The 16,150-nt window shown below is 46.7% G+C and overlaps 1 protein-coding gene across 2 annotated transcripts in view; it reads left to right on the plus strand.

Moving 5' to 3' along the window:
* Positions 1-16,150, plus strand: part of LOC142415033 (gamma-aminobutyric acid receptor subunit beta-4) — a 75,734-nt gene that overhangs the window by 15,208 nt on the left and 44,376 nt on the right. For both annotated transcript variants that reach the window (XM_075512976.1, XM_075512977.1), the window contains exon 3: positions 12,116-12,183. In XM_075512976.1, the coding sequence (XP_075369091.1) occupies positions 12,116-12,183 (68 nt within the window). The remainder of the gene's footprint in view (positions 1-12,115; positions 12,184-16,150) is intronic.

The following is a 16,150-nucleotide window of genomic DNA, read 5'->3' on the forward strand; positions in this document are numbered from 1 at the left end:
AAGAGCAATAACCCAGAAGTAGCATGCCTTACTTGGTTCCTATGACAGTTTATCATCCCATGCTTGCATTTGGGACCAAGGCTCATCAGTCAGCCGAGAAGGGAGAACACCAAACTGCCCCTTCCTCTGCCACAGGTGGTAATGGCAGCTGTGCCGCAGAACCAGGACAGGTTTTCTGATCACATCTTTCCAAACGCATCTTCTCAGCTACCAGGCAGCTTCCTGGTGTTCTTCTTGCTCTTCTCTTACACATTGGCCACAGCAAGACAATCCACCTGCAGGCTTCTTTCTTTAAGGAGCTTTGTGTTAATGAGACCACAGCAGATGGCTCCTTCAGGTTGGGGGAAACTTGTGCCATGAGAAGGCCAGGTTCAAGGGCTGCATCGGGCAGTTCAACAGGGAATGCATAAAGAAGGGATCTCCACATTGCAGGTGGCAAAGCTCTGGGTGTAACATCAAAGGCTGTCACACCAGGAGAGGAGGCCACCCAGGTTATAGGTGGGAACCTACTGGTGGGACATTGTCACCTGAAGAAGGAAACCTCCTCCAGCTGGGGAGAAGGTCTGCAAGAAAGCCCAGTCTGCTAGCCTCTGGGGAAGGGTCTTGCTTGGTAGGAATTTTTTGGAAGTGAGGGAGAGGGTAGGTTATGAGCTGAATTTTTCTTCTTATCCTCCTTTCATAGCAAAAATAGAATGTTCATCACAAGTTCCCCTACATGTTTTTCTTCCCTATTGCACACTAGCTCCTTGCTAGTATTTGAAGCTAGAGAAAAAAAATTGATGAGTACTCAAGTTAATAATGCGTGATTATTATGTTGATGAATTGCTGGAGATGAATATATATGTAAAAGCTCTGCAAGATTCGCTCATCCATGCATCCTGAGTGAAAGCAATTATTTTGGTGAAGAAATGGCAGTTAGTTCTATCTCTTAATAAGAGGTGCTGGGGTAAAAGGTAACCTGGTAACTTTTGTCCCGCTGAATTTCCAGGACAGTTTTGCAAATCGATCTTTACTGAAATGATGGAAACCCCAGTGGAGGGGTTGATCTTTCAAAAGTGACCAACTTAGAAACGAGTTCTTCTTCCTAAAAAACTCTTGCAATTCTCAGTCATCACTGCATTTTGTAAGATTTTTCTCTGCCTTGAGACTGTGGAGAAAAAGCGAACAACCTGAACAAGGCACATCCAAAAGACTCAGAAACTGGGAGATGAAAACATGTAATCCCATGTATAACATTTGGAAAGGGGGAGGCTTGTTTGTGTGTGTGCTTTGCTTCTCATGATTTCTAATTCAGACTCATGATTTTAATGTGAATGTCATGATATTTTCAGGCCTGACTCACTCCTTTTTTTCAATGCTTGCACTGTAAATTGTACTGACTGTCGCTAAGTGTAAGCCTTGGGCACTGTGCGACCCCAAAGCTCTGCCTCTGAGCTGAGCCAAAGGGCCACTTGCCCTTCATAGGGTAAAGAAAGGACCAGGTGTGTGGTATGGGGAGGTGGTGGTGGGAAGCATCTGAAGTCAGCATTAACAAAAGCCCTAATAGCAGGCTCTATCGGGAAGGATAAGGTGGGCACTGGGAAAAGGCTATATCTCCACAAAGGACTTGACAGAGGTAACAAGAAAGGAATGATCTTCTTTCCCTTGGAGACCACAGCCATTGACTTCACACTGTGTTAGGGGATGAAGGACCATGTCCAGCACCATCAAAAAATCATCTTATGGAGGTATGGCAAGGGGGCCACAGCAGGGTCCCTCCTGCTCCTGGATGTCCCAGCCCTGATTTCTCTATTTGTGCAAGTTTGGCATGTCCTGACCTGGCCATCTTGTTTCTTTTCTTTTTTCCCCGCATGCTGCGCGTGTCCGACTGGATTCAATCCAGGAGTTAGATGCTGTGGTACCCTTTAAAGACAAGAGTCCGTAAACAGTGATGAGGAGGTGTGACTAACTCATTAAAAATTGAAAATGGGGAAAAAAAGGAAAACACCTTCTTGTTGTCACTTTGATAAAAATGACAAGTCCAGTTGTTGTTCTTACAAATACTTCCAAGACGGAGTAATGGATTTGATATGAATGGAGAAGCTTGTGTTAACCCATTTAGATTAATTTGGTTTGGCTCATTTTCAGCTAAGGGGATTAGATGGCTCAGGATTTGGTAATCTGTGAGAGTGTTTTCCCAGACAGGTCACGTACTCGAGTACCGGCCAGGTCTGCAGTTGTTTGGGGGATGATATTTCCAGTGCACATAAGAGAGAGGCTCTTCCATGTAACAGACATTTATTGGTAATGTGCCAGAAAAGCCCGACACTGAAAAGGTGGGTCAGGACCTTTGTACCCTGAGTGGGCAGATGAGAAGTGAGACAGGCTGATGGGCAACATGGGAGAAATTTCCACAGCTGCCAGTTGGTATGCAGGAAAAATTGCTAAATGGCCTCACCTGTGTGCCACCCTGGCAGCCCCACCTGAGGTTGGTGGAGGGTCCTGTGGAGGGAGGGAGCCAGATGGTCAGATCCTGTGTCAGTCCCCAGCAAGCACCGGGATGGGATGGGATGGGATGGGATGTCCCACATATAGCACCACCCCTGCCATTAGGAGCTATTTGGCTGTGGGTAGGAGGAGGGTGCTGTGGTTTCCTCAGGTAGCTTGCTGTACTCCTACCTGCTGGGCTGCTGCAGGAGGGTCATGGTGCTGTGACGGTCCTGGTGCTAGGGTTTCAGCCCTAATCCTGCTTAAAAATCTGTGTGCGATTGTGGACCTTGTAGCACTGGAGCTTGAGCAGGAATCCAGCGTTTTGTGTTGTAGAGAGTGTTTTCCAGGCTGTGAGGGGCCCCTGAGAGTGGGGTGAGTGGCCCCCTGCTCTGAGACTAGCCTGGTGAACTGGATGTGAGGTAGGAGGGGGCAGCTGCCTGTCCTAAGGCTTGTGGCAAGTCTGCTCTGGTGGAAAGCTGTAGGGACATGATTAAATACTTTGCTCCCTTTTGCACATTTACCTATGGGCTTTGAAACCCTCAGTGTCTGTGTGCAATCCTTTCTGAAGTTCTGCCCTCTTCTGCATGCCTTAAAAAGCAGGGTAACAGGCGGTGGGCTAGGTAAATGAGGAACAGCAAGGCGCTAAAGGCTTCTGAGTCTGCCTGAGCTGGGGGAGTGGTGGCACTGGGAGCAGGAGGGTGCTGATGGCTCTGGGAGTGCAAGTGCAGACAAGTGCCCAGACTGGCTGTGATGAGAAGGAGCAAATGTGAACTCTGAGGGCCTGAGTAAAATCAAAAGGGCTGGACTTCTCCTGAGTCCCCCACAGCTTCCCAGGTGGGCAGAGCTGTGCTCCACAGCTGTACTGGCAGGGCCCACAGGGGAGATGCACTTGCCTGTCAGGATCCTGACAGAGGTAGGAGGGAAGTCTTCTCAGGTGGAGAAATGTGGGGGTGGCTGATCAGTGTGGGTCTGATGCTTCACATTGCTGCTGGGGAAAAAATGCCTGGCTTGTGTTGTTCTGCTGTCAGTCTACAATATATGCTGGCTTGGGAAGCCCTGTTGCCCACCTGCTACTACTCTTGGTGGAGAGTAAGAGCTGAAGGGATCTGGGATGCTCAGTGCCTCTGCTTTTCCCAGGGTTAGCTCAGTGTAACCATAGGGAAATGTAGTGTTTCTTAGAAGTGCCCTACTCTGCAGGGAGGGATGTAAAAGAAAACACAAAGTGTGTGCCCTGCAGACTGCAAAGCCAGGGAGCTGGTGCCCTGGAGGACACAGGGAGGAATGTCCCTGGAAGGGGAGGGCAGGTGACCAATCCTTGCTCTAGCAGCACAGTGCACCAGGAATTCAGGGCATTGCCTTCATCTCCTGATGATCAGATCTGTATCTGCCTTCTGCAACCACCCTGCTCTGACAAAGAAATTGATGGCTGTGGCAGCCCTGCAAAGTAAACTGTCTGTGGGCTGAGCTGGGTGTTGCCTACTTCAAGGGGTGGATGGTAGTTGGAATTGGTGTTCTTGGTAAAGTCACTTTTAAAGAGTTGATTGCTTGGGACCCTCTGGTGGTATGCCAGATTGATAATGATCAGGTCTGGTAAGGTGATGCAGTTGTGTATGTCTGTAAATGAGAGCAAATATGCAGTTTGACAAAGCTGGGAATTTATTTTCCCCTCACTTTGCTGTAACCTTACCAAGTGTGCATCACCCAGGCAAGAGATATGCATACGGAAGGTTTTGGAAGACTATCTTCATCACTGAGGGTGAAACAGCTTTAAAAATCTGTCTCCTGAATATTGACCTAGCCCTCTCCCAAGAACAGATGGTATTCTGAGTACTCAGTGACTTCTCTTACTTCTGAAAGCCTTGTGTGTGTGTACAGGCACTTTGCTGAACTGAGTCCACCAGTAGTACAGATGATGTAAGGGTTGGTGTCTAGTCTCTTGTTCCATTTTTAAGCCTGTACATTTGAGACCTTGTTTTTATTCAGCTTGGGTAGCTGTCTACCAACATCTTTTAAAATCAACCTTGATTTAGCTTCCTCTGTAATCCTTTAATACCTCCGGGACAACCTTTACACTGTTTTTGCAGCCAGTTGATTGTTCTCTCTCACTTCCAAATTTCCATGGGATATTTGCAATATCCCACTCTAATACCTACTAATCCATTAAAAATACCCATGAGATAGATTAGGTAATCCACTGTGCCTCACAGATTGCGCTCCTTAGCTCTCTGCTTTCCCTAAAAGAGTCACAGAATGAGTGCTACATCTGCATTGGGAAAGCATTGTTCCTCCAAAAGGATCGCTCAGCACTGGCTCACAAGCAGGCACAGCTTACCTGAGAAAATTCTCTTTATTCAGATCTACAGGGACAGCTTCATTTGACAACATGCTGGAAATATGGCTGCCATTATCAAGGTTAACGTGTGTTTGCAAAGAGCATCACAGGATAGCAGTACTTGAGTGGTCAGTTCTGCCTGCTCTGCAAGTGCTGTGTCTCTTGGCTCCTTGCTGAAGAATTGGCCTCACTGCTTGCTTGGAGGAAAGGCTGTCTCTTATTGAAGCTCTTGATTTGTTCAGTGTGGATATTCCAAAGGTCTGCTCAAGAGTTATGCTTTGGTTGTACTCTCCCTTAGATGTTCCATCAAACCTGTGTGCTGTCCTTGATATCAGCGTCTTGGTGAGAGCTTACTCTAACTTTTCATTTCTCTTGGGAAGTCCCTAGTATTCCCCCTTCTTAAATGAATAGTGCAAACTCAGTCATCTGACTGGACGAGATGAAAATCCAGGCTGCCAGGAGAGCAGAGTGATACAGGCTGGAAATCCTCATTAGCCTCCTTGCACAGGGTAGTGCTGTGTCTGGTCTGATGTGGATGGATAGGAAGCCTAGCAACGTTAGGCACAATCTTGTTCTGTGCACAGGCTCAGTGGCTTAAAAAGTGCTGAGCACTCCCTAAAGAAGCATGGCAAAATGCAGGAAACTTGTCAGGCAGAAGAAACTGTTTTCTGCCAGACCTACTTGGAGGCTGGCTTCAATCCCCATGAGAATCAGTGGTGGTAGATACCCCTCCTGCCCCTGCAGAACAACAAATCTGTGGGGAATTAGCAGGCATTGACAGTCCCAGATATTCTGGACACCAGGGCCCTGTCTTTCAGCTCCAAAATACCATGCTTGCTTCATGTGGAAGAGTCCTCAGCAGCAGCAAGTCTCTCATACTCCCTATTCCCCCACAGACAAGAAGACGACATCATATTTGCTGACTTGCCATGAGACCATCTCTCTTTCTGGTAATGTACAACAGTGGCCAAAAGTGTAATGTCATGGTATGCTTTGCTCTTTTAAATCCAACGGATGTCATGGAATGACCTGCTAAGAGTAGGGAAAAAGCTTTGATATCAGCCTCTGAATGTGTTTGCTCCTGGTTGATGTGCTGAGCCTGGCAAGCTTAGTACACAGCAGTGGCTGCGGGTTGAGGAGAGGTAGTGGAAATAAGAGTAAAAAAAACAAGTGGAAAAAAGGTTGGAAAGTGTTTAATGGGTATTTAAACCTATATTTTGTTGGAAAAGTTTAAGTAGGTTCTTAAGAGACCCTGCTGAACTCGGCTCTTCTAGATGTCACTGCAAATCAGAGATGCTGGATCAAAGTGGTTCCCAAAACATTTCTGCTTTCATGATACATGGTCAACTTTTCTTGCTCCTGAAGCAATGTTAAAACTTACTGAGTTTGTGCTTGATGCTGTACGTAAGCTAAAAAAAAAAAAAGGAAAGGAACAGGAAAATTAGTGTTGGGAAACTTTTGTGATTTGGCTTGTTTAGCCTACTGGGATGGCATCTTTTAGACATTCTCCTATTAACTGCTGTAGCAGAGCCTCAGTCTTGATCTGTGAGAACAGCTATTATGCAGATAGCAATTTTCGAACTCTTCTTACTATCCTCCTATATGGTGAAAACCAAGGAGCATTTTCATTCTCCCTGTCCTGGGGGGTAGGTATAGAACTCCTCCACCGTGAATTTGAGTGTCCTGATAGTAGACTGGCCTCTAAGTTAACTTTTGGGTGGATTTAAAAAAACTGTGGCCCAGGACTGATTAGTCCATCAGCTGAAAATTATTCAAGGGTATCTGTTTCAGGAGGGATTTCTTAAGAGATTGTATGGTTGCATCCAGGCAGCAGCTCCTCAGTGCTGAATGTGCCGCCTTTTGCACATCTGATTACCTGGGAGCTCTTGCCTCCTAACTAACCATGTCTGTCAGCCCTTGTGTAACCAACTCATTGCTGCACGTAGCAGTGACGTGGGTCATGGTTTTAAGTTGTAAACATAAAGCCAGGGTGCCCTGAGGTTCAGTGCTGTGAACAAAGCAGAGGCAGCGGCTTGGGCAAACCATTTTCTGCAGAAAGAGCAAATAGTTTGCAAAGGAACAGTTTTCCTTTGTTCAGGAAAGCAGGGATAAGACTGAAGGAAAAAGTCCTGAGAGTGAAATTACAGTCTGTGTGCTGGTCATGCCTTTGGCAAGCCTGAGAATATCCTAACTGCTGATCCTGTTTGGTGTGGGGGTCATTGAAAATGCAAGTAAGGCACTGCAGTCCTGTAGCTACATATATCAGCAAACCTTGCTCTCTTCATGCCTGCCTCTATCACCCTGCATTTGCAGAAATAGTTCTGCCAGCCCGTGCTGGGCAACCTTGTCCGAGACTTGCTGTTTCTGGGCTCTAGTGCCACTACTGTCCTCTGGCTTCGGGAGAGCTGGGGATGAGGAGCAGGGTTTTGCATGGATGGAGTCTTATGCCTGTGGGTATTTACCATTGCAGGGTAAGGCACAGACTTGTTCTATATGTAGGTTTAGTGTCTGAAACATCTAATTTTCTCTGGTTGGCTTTGTTTACTCTGTTACAGCAGCAGACCTTAAAGCAGCTTTGCTGCTGCTGCAGGGATCGCAAAGACTGGTGATGCCACAGGCAGGGTGCAAGCAGGGAACGCTGGGCCTCATGCACAAAGCTGTTTTGAATAATCTTCCCTCTTGTCCAAAAGAGACGGTGTTGCACTCTCTCTTCCTGCATGTGTGATGCACTCTAACAGCAAGAGCTAGGCTGCCCCTTTAACATCTCTAACCTACACAAAGTGAGCAGCTCCCAGGATGGGTGCAGTGGGTTAGGAGAGGCTTCTGTGGGAATGGTGTGCATGAGAGGTTGCTTTTTCTTTTCTCTGTACTGGTGACATGTCATCTTTGCTTCAGCGGCTGGTTTCTGGACCCCATGCTTTAAAATAGAGATGTAGACAAATTGGCAAAAGGCCAGAGGAGAGCAGCGCTAATTGTCAGAGCTTTAGAAAACATGACCTCTGAGGAGAGGTTGAAGAAATCAGGTGCATTTAATCTAGGCAAGACAGTGTTGGTGGGGGAGGGAGAGGGATGTAACGGTTTCTCAGCACAAAAGCTGTTGTTAAGGAAGGATGATTAATTTATTCTTTCACTAGCATTGGGGGGAAATTGGAGACAAAACTATGTTTACACAGCAGAGAAGGTTTAGTTTGGATATTTAGGAAAAGCCTTCAATGCAGTGAAATGCGGGAAAAGCTTGTCCAGGGGAGCTGTGGAATTTCTCACACTGGTGGTTTGAAGAAACTCTGGTCTGCTTCCATGAAAGATATGGGCTGTGCAACCTCCTAAGATCCCTGTCAGTGCCTTTGTTCCTGTAGTTTAGGCCAAAGGGTAGGTTTGAGGATGATGCCTGTCCCTTAGCAACCACAAGCCTTGGCTCTGCCAGCATTGCTAAGTTCATGTGGTCAGAAATGCATGAACCAGACTCCTCAAAGCATTGGCCGTGGTTCATAAAAATGGTGTGGCTTCAGTGGATGATAATATAAAGTAAGCTCTGTTTATCTGTCCATTATTTTTGAGTCTTTTTTGCTGTGTCTGTATTGCAGTTGGAAATCTGATGGCAGAGAAACCCAAGCTTGCTCTAGTCTAAATTTCTTGGGTAGGAGTGAAGAGAGGGCAGCTTGGACCTTAGTACAGGGCAGTTGCCCAAGTAAGCATCCACTGTCTGGAGACCTGTGACACTGAATTTTGTGCTATTGTCTTTGCTGCTCTCTGCAGCTGAGCTACCAGGCTGAGATCTGGAAGAGATGTCTGGATCCAGGCTGCGATCACCTCTGGCTGTAGTGCAGGCAGACACAGGCTTGGAAACACCTTTTCTCTGCAGTTGTGCCATAGGAGTTACTTCTGTAGCAGTGTGACTCTAGGTTCTAGGGCTTTTAAGCATTATAAAATAAAATGTGAAAGTAATAACTGGTTGCTGGGAAAATATTGCAGATTAGCACAACTTGTTCTCTACCTTGACTGTTTTTATATTTGACAAGTATCAGTTGCAGAAAAAGGACAGGTTTTATTATAACTCTTTTGTCTGCTTCCCTTCTAACTTCCCGAGTACATTTTTCACAGGCATCAAACTACTTTCTGGATAAAATGTTGGTGATTTCTCCAGTGGTGGTGAGAAATGGGGACGTGTGAGGGTGCCGTTCACTGGTGAAAGTGGCAGAATTTCTCACACTCCCTCACTCGTGATCTTGCATACAAATCTTTTCTAGGCATAAGCTTTTTCTTTAAGGGGAGAAGGTCTATTTTTTTGCACTCATTGGCAAGGCACAGATAAAACCATGGACCTTTAATATCAGGTTTGCTGCTTTTGCCTTGTCTCAGATCCACAAATGCAGAGTTCTGCCTTTTTGGACAAATTTACAGATTACATTATCCCATATTTTAAATACCCTACTTTTGTATCCCTCTTGCCTGAAGCTATTAACTTTGGCGGAATTGATGTCCTTTGTTTATTTTGTGTACTACTTACAGCCTGAATGTTGGACACCAGCCGGTCTAGTTTTTTGTTGGGCTGGAGTAAGAGTTAGGGCACGCTTTTCCTGTTGGCTGTGTACATGCTCTTGCATCCCTGTCCTGAGGAGACTGCAAGCCAGTCTTCACAAACAGGGGTGGAGAAGGTGAAATGGCTTCCCTGTGATCAAGCTGAGAGTAGGTCCTGTAAAGGCAGGACTTTGCATTCCTTCATCTTTGGAGTGTTTGTACGACAATCATATGCTTCTGCTTGTGGATTGATGGGCACACACCCCAGGGGTTCCAAGTGGGCAGTGGAGCCTCCCATTTGCCATGATGAATGGGGTGTAGAGGTCTTGGCAGTGCCCAGAGTGGCCAAGAGGAACATTGCTGAGTGTGCATGGGAGCTGGGTGCAGCTGAGCCCAGGCTGACGGGGAGTGGTGTGGTTGATCTTCGCTCCAGTGTTTGTCTTGAGCTGGGAGTCGGGAGGTCTGGATCTTATCCACGGCTCTGACACTGAGTCACTGCATGACCTCAGGCGCTCAGATACCATGGTGATGAACACAGCACAAATGTCTAGACAGATAGATTAGATTGGATAGACTCTGTATTTGACAAATATTTGTATATCACCGCTGTCAGTGCTCCCCTGCTATAACCACCCAGCCTGGTGGTTTCAGTGGGTCTCCTGCACAGTGGGGTGGGGGAAGAACCACTTTTTGCACTGAGGAAGGAGGGGACACAACCAGTGACACAAGTACTGGTGGTGACAGATTGGAAGCAAAGCAGGCAGTAGGGCAACTCTTGGAGGAAACAACATTGAATGGCAGAAAGGCTCAGGAGCCAGGAGCTGGCTTCTCCCCAGCTCTGCTGCAGCCCTGTGCATGGCCCCATCTTTCCTCCTGTAACCAATTAGTCTGTAAGATCCTCAGGGCAGAGGTGACTTCCCCCTCCTGCTATGGCTTCTATCACAAGGCCCTGATTTCAGAAAAAAAGACAAGCTACCAAAGTGAGACTTCCTTAAAAGCTTTCCTGTGCCACTGTCAGCCTCTGGCGCAAGGGAGGATGCAGGAGAATCAGCTCTCCCCAGAGTGACTCCTGGTTATTTTCCCACCTGGTTCCCTTGTAAGATGAATGTAGCAGTACAGCAAAGATGTGGTTAGGAGCATGCCCTTGCAGGGATTTTCAGAGGCTCTGCAAGGTCTCCTGAGCACCCCTGCCTCTGACACCCCTGACAGTGAGCCAGGAGTGCTGGAGAAGAGCACTGCCTCTTTAAGGAGATTTACATAGCAGGGCCTAATTACAGTTGTTGATTCTGATGTTTTCAGTGTTGTTCATATTCCATTAAAGGATAATGCTGCTTAATTTGCAGCAGAGGGTCTCGGTTTACAGTACACCCAATCACAAGGCAGCCCTAATGACACTGCTTCCCTACTTCTGGTAACACATAATTAAAAAATCACTTCATTTCCAGTTGTGTGGTTCTCCCCTCTCCCCCAATCTCCTAATTACTTTCTAAGCCATTTCATCATTATCTGTAAATATTTCAGCACTTAGATCTACTAATGAGTCCATGGAAGAGTTAATAACTTGAGTGGCATAACTGCTTGCCATTCCCTTTCTAGTACTACATTGCAAGGAATCATTTTCCACCTTGCATGTGCAAGAAGAGGGGCTTTGCTTGTGGTGGGATTGGGTTTGTGCTCGGGCTGTGGGGATGGCAGGAGATGGGTAGAGCTCAAACTCCACCTCAAGCTACAGGAGGTTTTTTGCTGGTTTTGGTAGTGGATGTGTATCTCTGCAAATTGTTTTATGTGGCTTAAATCCCACTGAAAGGGCTGACTTGTTGCCTGGCTGTGGAAGCTGCTAGTCAGAGGGGCTTAAGTAGAAGTGGATATGAGTCTGGATCTAGCTGGGATGCCCACACATCTGGAAGAATTGGCTGAAATGGCTGGTTTCTGCCCTGACTCTACAGGTTTGTGGGAAGTGGTAATACAGCTCTTGCTGCACTTGGGCAAGAGAGGGCAATAGGTCTGGCTGTGACTGCCCTTGTATGGTGTTTCTTCACAAGCTCATCTTGCATGCTGCAGTCAGTGGCACTTACTGCTGCATGAGTGTAGCTTGGTCACTGGATAAGGGAATATCTGAATTTCCCAGCAAACCCGTGCACAGATGTCTACCACAGCTCTGTGGCTGCAGGCAAGAGGATGTGGGGTGACATGTGCCCTGATGCCCATGGTAAAATAGGGAATCTGTTCTCTAATCTAAGTGCTGCTCTGCTCTGAAAAGCCACTATACAAAGTTGCTTTCTCACTTCATAGATCTGGTCCCTGTACTTGCCTAATATCTCGGGTATTAAAATTCACTTGGAGTTTTCAGACTGAGCACTCAGAGCTGACAGAGTGGTGGAGGAGTGAGCTGGAGTATCTTTCCTGCCCATGTGTTGCATGGGCTTGATTGCTATGTTCTTTGTATGGTCAATCAGTAACACCTTATGCAAGTCCATTGGGAACCTGCTGATGGTCTCTGAAGGCATTATTTGGAATAACCAGAAATAATTGTATAACTAGGGGGTAATTAACTTCCAGGAATTAAAGAATCAAGCTTAGGCTGCACTACTTCCAGGGGGAGTCTGTAAGGCTGGGAGTTAAAGAAATCTACTCTTCTCTAATCATTTGAGCACATGTGACTTGGAACCATTTCTTGACACCTGGGGAATGTGAGGCTACTTTAAATCATATCCAAGCATTTCTAGGCAATTCTTTAATAGCAGATAAGGTAGGAGGGATTGAATATGGTCCTAACCCAGTCCATTTGTGTTTCAGGTAACCCTGTCACAGTGGGAATGAGCATCCATATCTCCAGCATTGACCAGATCTCTGAAGTCAACATGGTAAGTTTGGAAAGAAAAAAAAAAACCACTAATAAACTGTTCTTCCATTTTCTGGTCAAGATGTGCTTCCAAGACAATGGCTCCTTGGAGCCATCTGAGATTTCAGGGTGTCCTTCTGAAAGTAGGGGTAGTCACACCCCTACTTCCTTCACCTCCTACTACAGATCTTCCCTGCAGCTGGGAAGTTGTTGAAGAGTGACATTTGTCTGGTACTGAAGAAGTACTTCTTTCTTCTGCTTTGGACACAGAATTTTGTGGGGTGATGGGAACTCTGATTTAAGACAGAATTCTTCCCCACTAAAGCATAAGGAATTCAAGGATGATTTCTCCACGTGTAGTGTGATGAAAAAGAAAATAAAACACTTAACTGGGCCATAGGAAATAAGGGGGTTTTTTTTCCTAATTTCTTTCTCAGCATACTGGTTTCAGTGTGAGCCTTGCTCCTCCCACCTGCTGAGTGGCCTGTATCACTGGGCCTGTCAGTTGTCCCCACAACCTCAGCCCAGCCCCAGGCTGAAACAATCCTGAACTCACTGAAATAATACTTGCAAGACAGGACTGGCATGTGGGACCTCTGTGGTACACACCTACCCCTGCTGGTGGTACTTGTGATGTGGTTGGACATGCTGAAAGACTGTAGTTCACTTCCTAATGTGGCGTAACTTCTAGTAGGGTTAGTGAGTGTCTGTACCGGCACACTGAAGTATCCCTGGTGTTATCTGTGAACATGTGGATGGAGGATCTCTGCTGGCATCTCCGGAGCTAGTGGCATCTTATCCAGAGTAGATTCTCATCCCTTATCCTTCTTTGATGGTTGCATAGCCACCTCTGGGAGCCACTAATGTTTATGCCTTAAAAGAGTAGATGCGAGTTGTATTTTTTGGTTGACACAAAGGTAGTGGTGTCTTTACAGTCAGCCTGTGCCTGCCAAGTTGAAAAACAGTCAGTGGCTTTTCATGCTTGCTGGTGGTAATTTGGCATTTGTTTGGAGATCTGTACTGGAAAGGGAGACATGTAATGGAGATGTGGTTTTGGGTGGCATTGATAGACTGGAGCTTTTCATACCACCGAGAAGAAAAAAATGTATCTGCTTAGATAGCAATGGTTTGGGGTGAAATTTGTTACTGTTTTCGTCATGGTTTGGGTACACATCCAGGCCTGTGCTATCTGTCTCTCAGAAGCCTTTAGCATCCAGCAGAGGACATGGATTGTGCTGATCGTTGCCTAACCTTGCCTTCTTCCCTCCTCTCCAGAGGCTTTTCCTCCAAAATTCTCTCCTTTCCAAGAGGCTGAGTGGAGTGGAAGGCTGGTGGGGACCTCCTGGCAGCAGCTGTCCTGTTTCTTGGTTCCTGACCCATGCAGGAGAATCCTAGGCCTGTTTAGAGTTCTTGCTGTTCAAGTCAATTAAAACCTTGGTCTCCCAGTGCTCCTGTCCTATTTATTTATCTATCTGTTTCTGGACTCTCCTGCCCTGTTTCTCTGGCCCACCAGCTATTCTGCTGTTGCATGGGCGGGGAGGAGGGGAAGCGAGACAATTTGACTAGTTGTTTTGATTTCCAAACTGCTTGAAAATCCTGAATGCATATGTTGATACAACCCAGGGTGAAGGGCCAACCATGAACCTTCAGATTCTCATGGAAGTTTCTTTTGCAGACTCTCTGCTATCATCCCGCCATTACTGTAATTATCTGTGTGGCATGTTACACATCAATCTAGTAACAGTGACACTGGACAGTATGTACAATCGGAAATTCAGGTACAGACCTATGTCCCCATTGCATTGGGTAGCTGTGCTTGAGGTTAGGCTCAACTTAGAAGAGCCAGATGGCTTAACTTAGCTCCATCTATCTTGCCCTTGTCAGGGCAGAGCTCAACTTTGAGTCATTTCCTCCCCCGATCTCAACTTGGACCTGAATTTTCCCATCTGATTGAACCAGTTGTCACCCTCCTTGGTAGAGCCAGCATGAACAATTTGGGGTCTGGGCCTGTAACTTAAGACCCCAGCTTGCACAAACATAACTGGGAGTGAGGGATTTCATTCTCAATTTACCTGTAACAACTGCCCTGATCTTCCTCTGTAGACCTGAGAAGATAGCTGAGCACTGCAGAGGCTGGTTCAGGATGAACCTCCTGCTGGAGGTGTGTCCATGGACTGTAAAGGTTGATCAAGTGGTTTGTCATACACTTGTTGTGAGCAGCTGTGGCCAGGCATGCTGTGTCCTAGGCTAGTAGCCATTCTCTTAGCAATGCTTTTCAACCCTTGCCATGTGAATGTGATGCTCTCCCCTCTCCAGTGAACACCTGCTTCTCTCTGCCGCAGGATGGCTGAGGACAAATGTGTATGCTCGGGGCTTGGGAGAAACAGCAACAATAATATCCGTGGGGTGCATGGCAGAGCAGGTTTCCTGGCATAGATCTTCATCCACATGCTGTTCTGGATCTTGCAGAATTTGGGCAGTGCTATTGATGGACATTGAATGTTTTGATGGTTGTGGCATGGCTGTGATCAGGCTGGGCACCAAGCACTGTCCATGCCATGCTCCTGTTGATACTGTGAAGGCATGTCACTTCTGGGCTTTTGATTATCCCTCCTGGTGCTCTGTTTGTCTTGACAAGCATAATCTCCTGCCCATCCTTCCTACATGTGTTGGGGTGGGGGAATAAGGGATAAAGTGGCTATATAGAGAACCTGATCAAGATCTATGAGCACCATGGTGAGGCAGCTTCAAAAAGGGGTTAAAAAAATCAGAATCATCTTAAAGAACAAACATTTAGGGAGCAGAAGAGTTCTCATGTGATGTAAGTTTCCAGGCTGAAGGGATTTTATGTGCATCATTCTTCTGTGTGACAGATGCCCTGGGGAAAGGGCTGTGTCTTACCCCTGCTCTGGACATAGATACTGGCAAGAAAAACAAGGCATTTTTTGGCATCATGTGTGATTGGGAAAGGGACTGTGCAATGAATAAATTAAAGGCACACAAGTGAAGCTGGGTTGTCATGGCAACCAAATAGCTTCTATTGTTCCACAAGGAGTGTTATTACTTACTGTCCCTTGTAGGATAATTAATTAATCCTCAGACATCCTTTTGGGAACAATGGCCCTGGTGCTGGGGCTGGGCAGGCTGAGGAGAGCCCCCAGCTCTCCCATGCCTTTCCCTGGCACCCTTGGCGTCTGCTGGCTGCATGATGGCAGGGAACAAGTGCTGTCAGTGACTAGCTGTTGCATGATTCAAAAAGTTGTTTTCCACAGGAGTCCAGCTGGATGCGGTGTTGTGGAGGAAAACAGTTCCACCCATGATCTAAGGAGCACCCCTTGCCTTCACTCCCATGGGAACTGTATTCCCAAAATGATTATCTGGTGACATTTCAATCCTGGAGGATACAGAGCTCTCTGCAAAGGCAACACAGTTATATCTTTATGCTGGAAGTTCCCAGATACTCTGATATACAGAATGCTTGCAGCTGCCTGCACATGCTATGTTTCCTGGTGCCTTGCTATACAAAGGCAATGCATCTCTGTCTCCTTGGGGGCCATGCCCAGATACTGTGCTCAGAAGATGGAGTCATGCCAGGGTGCAGGACTTTCACAGGTACTGTGATGGCTCTGTAATGATCTCCCAATGATGAGGGACCAAAACTACAGTCCTTATTTTAAAACAATGGCACCTTCTTGTTCATTGCAGCTGCTGCCTGTGTGTGGTCAGCCGTATTTTCAAGCTCACTTGCTAGAGTAATGCTTTATTACTGTGTACTCCTCGTAGCCCTGCTAAGTAATGCTGAGCTGCAGCCTCTGTTCTTGTCAGTGATTAGAAGGATTATTTGCTGAGCCAAGATCAGCGACATCAATTGAAATGCCTGGGAAAGGATGCCAGGGGCCAGGCCAAATAGGTATTGGGGAGGGCACATTTGACTGGCAGACCCTCTGGGAAGTGCTGATCCATGAAGATGAAAGGCCTAGCTGGAGTCT

This window comes from Mycteria americana, chromosome 10, assembly GCF_035582795.1.
Source record: "Mycteria americana isolate JAX WOST 10 ecotype Jacksonville Zoo and Gardens chromosome 10, USCA_MyAme_1.0, whole genome shotgun sequence".
NCBI lineage: Eukaryota > Metazoa > Chordata > Aves > Ciconiiformes > Ciconiidae > Mycteria > Mycteria americana.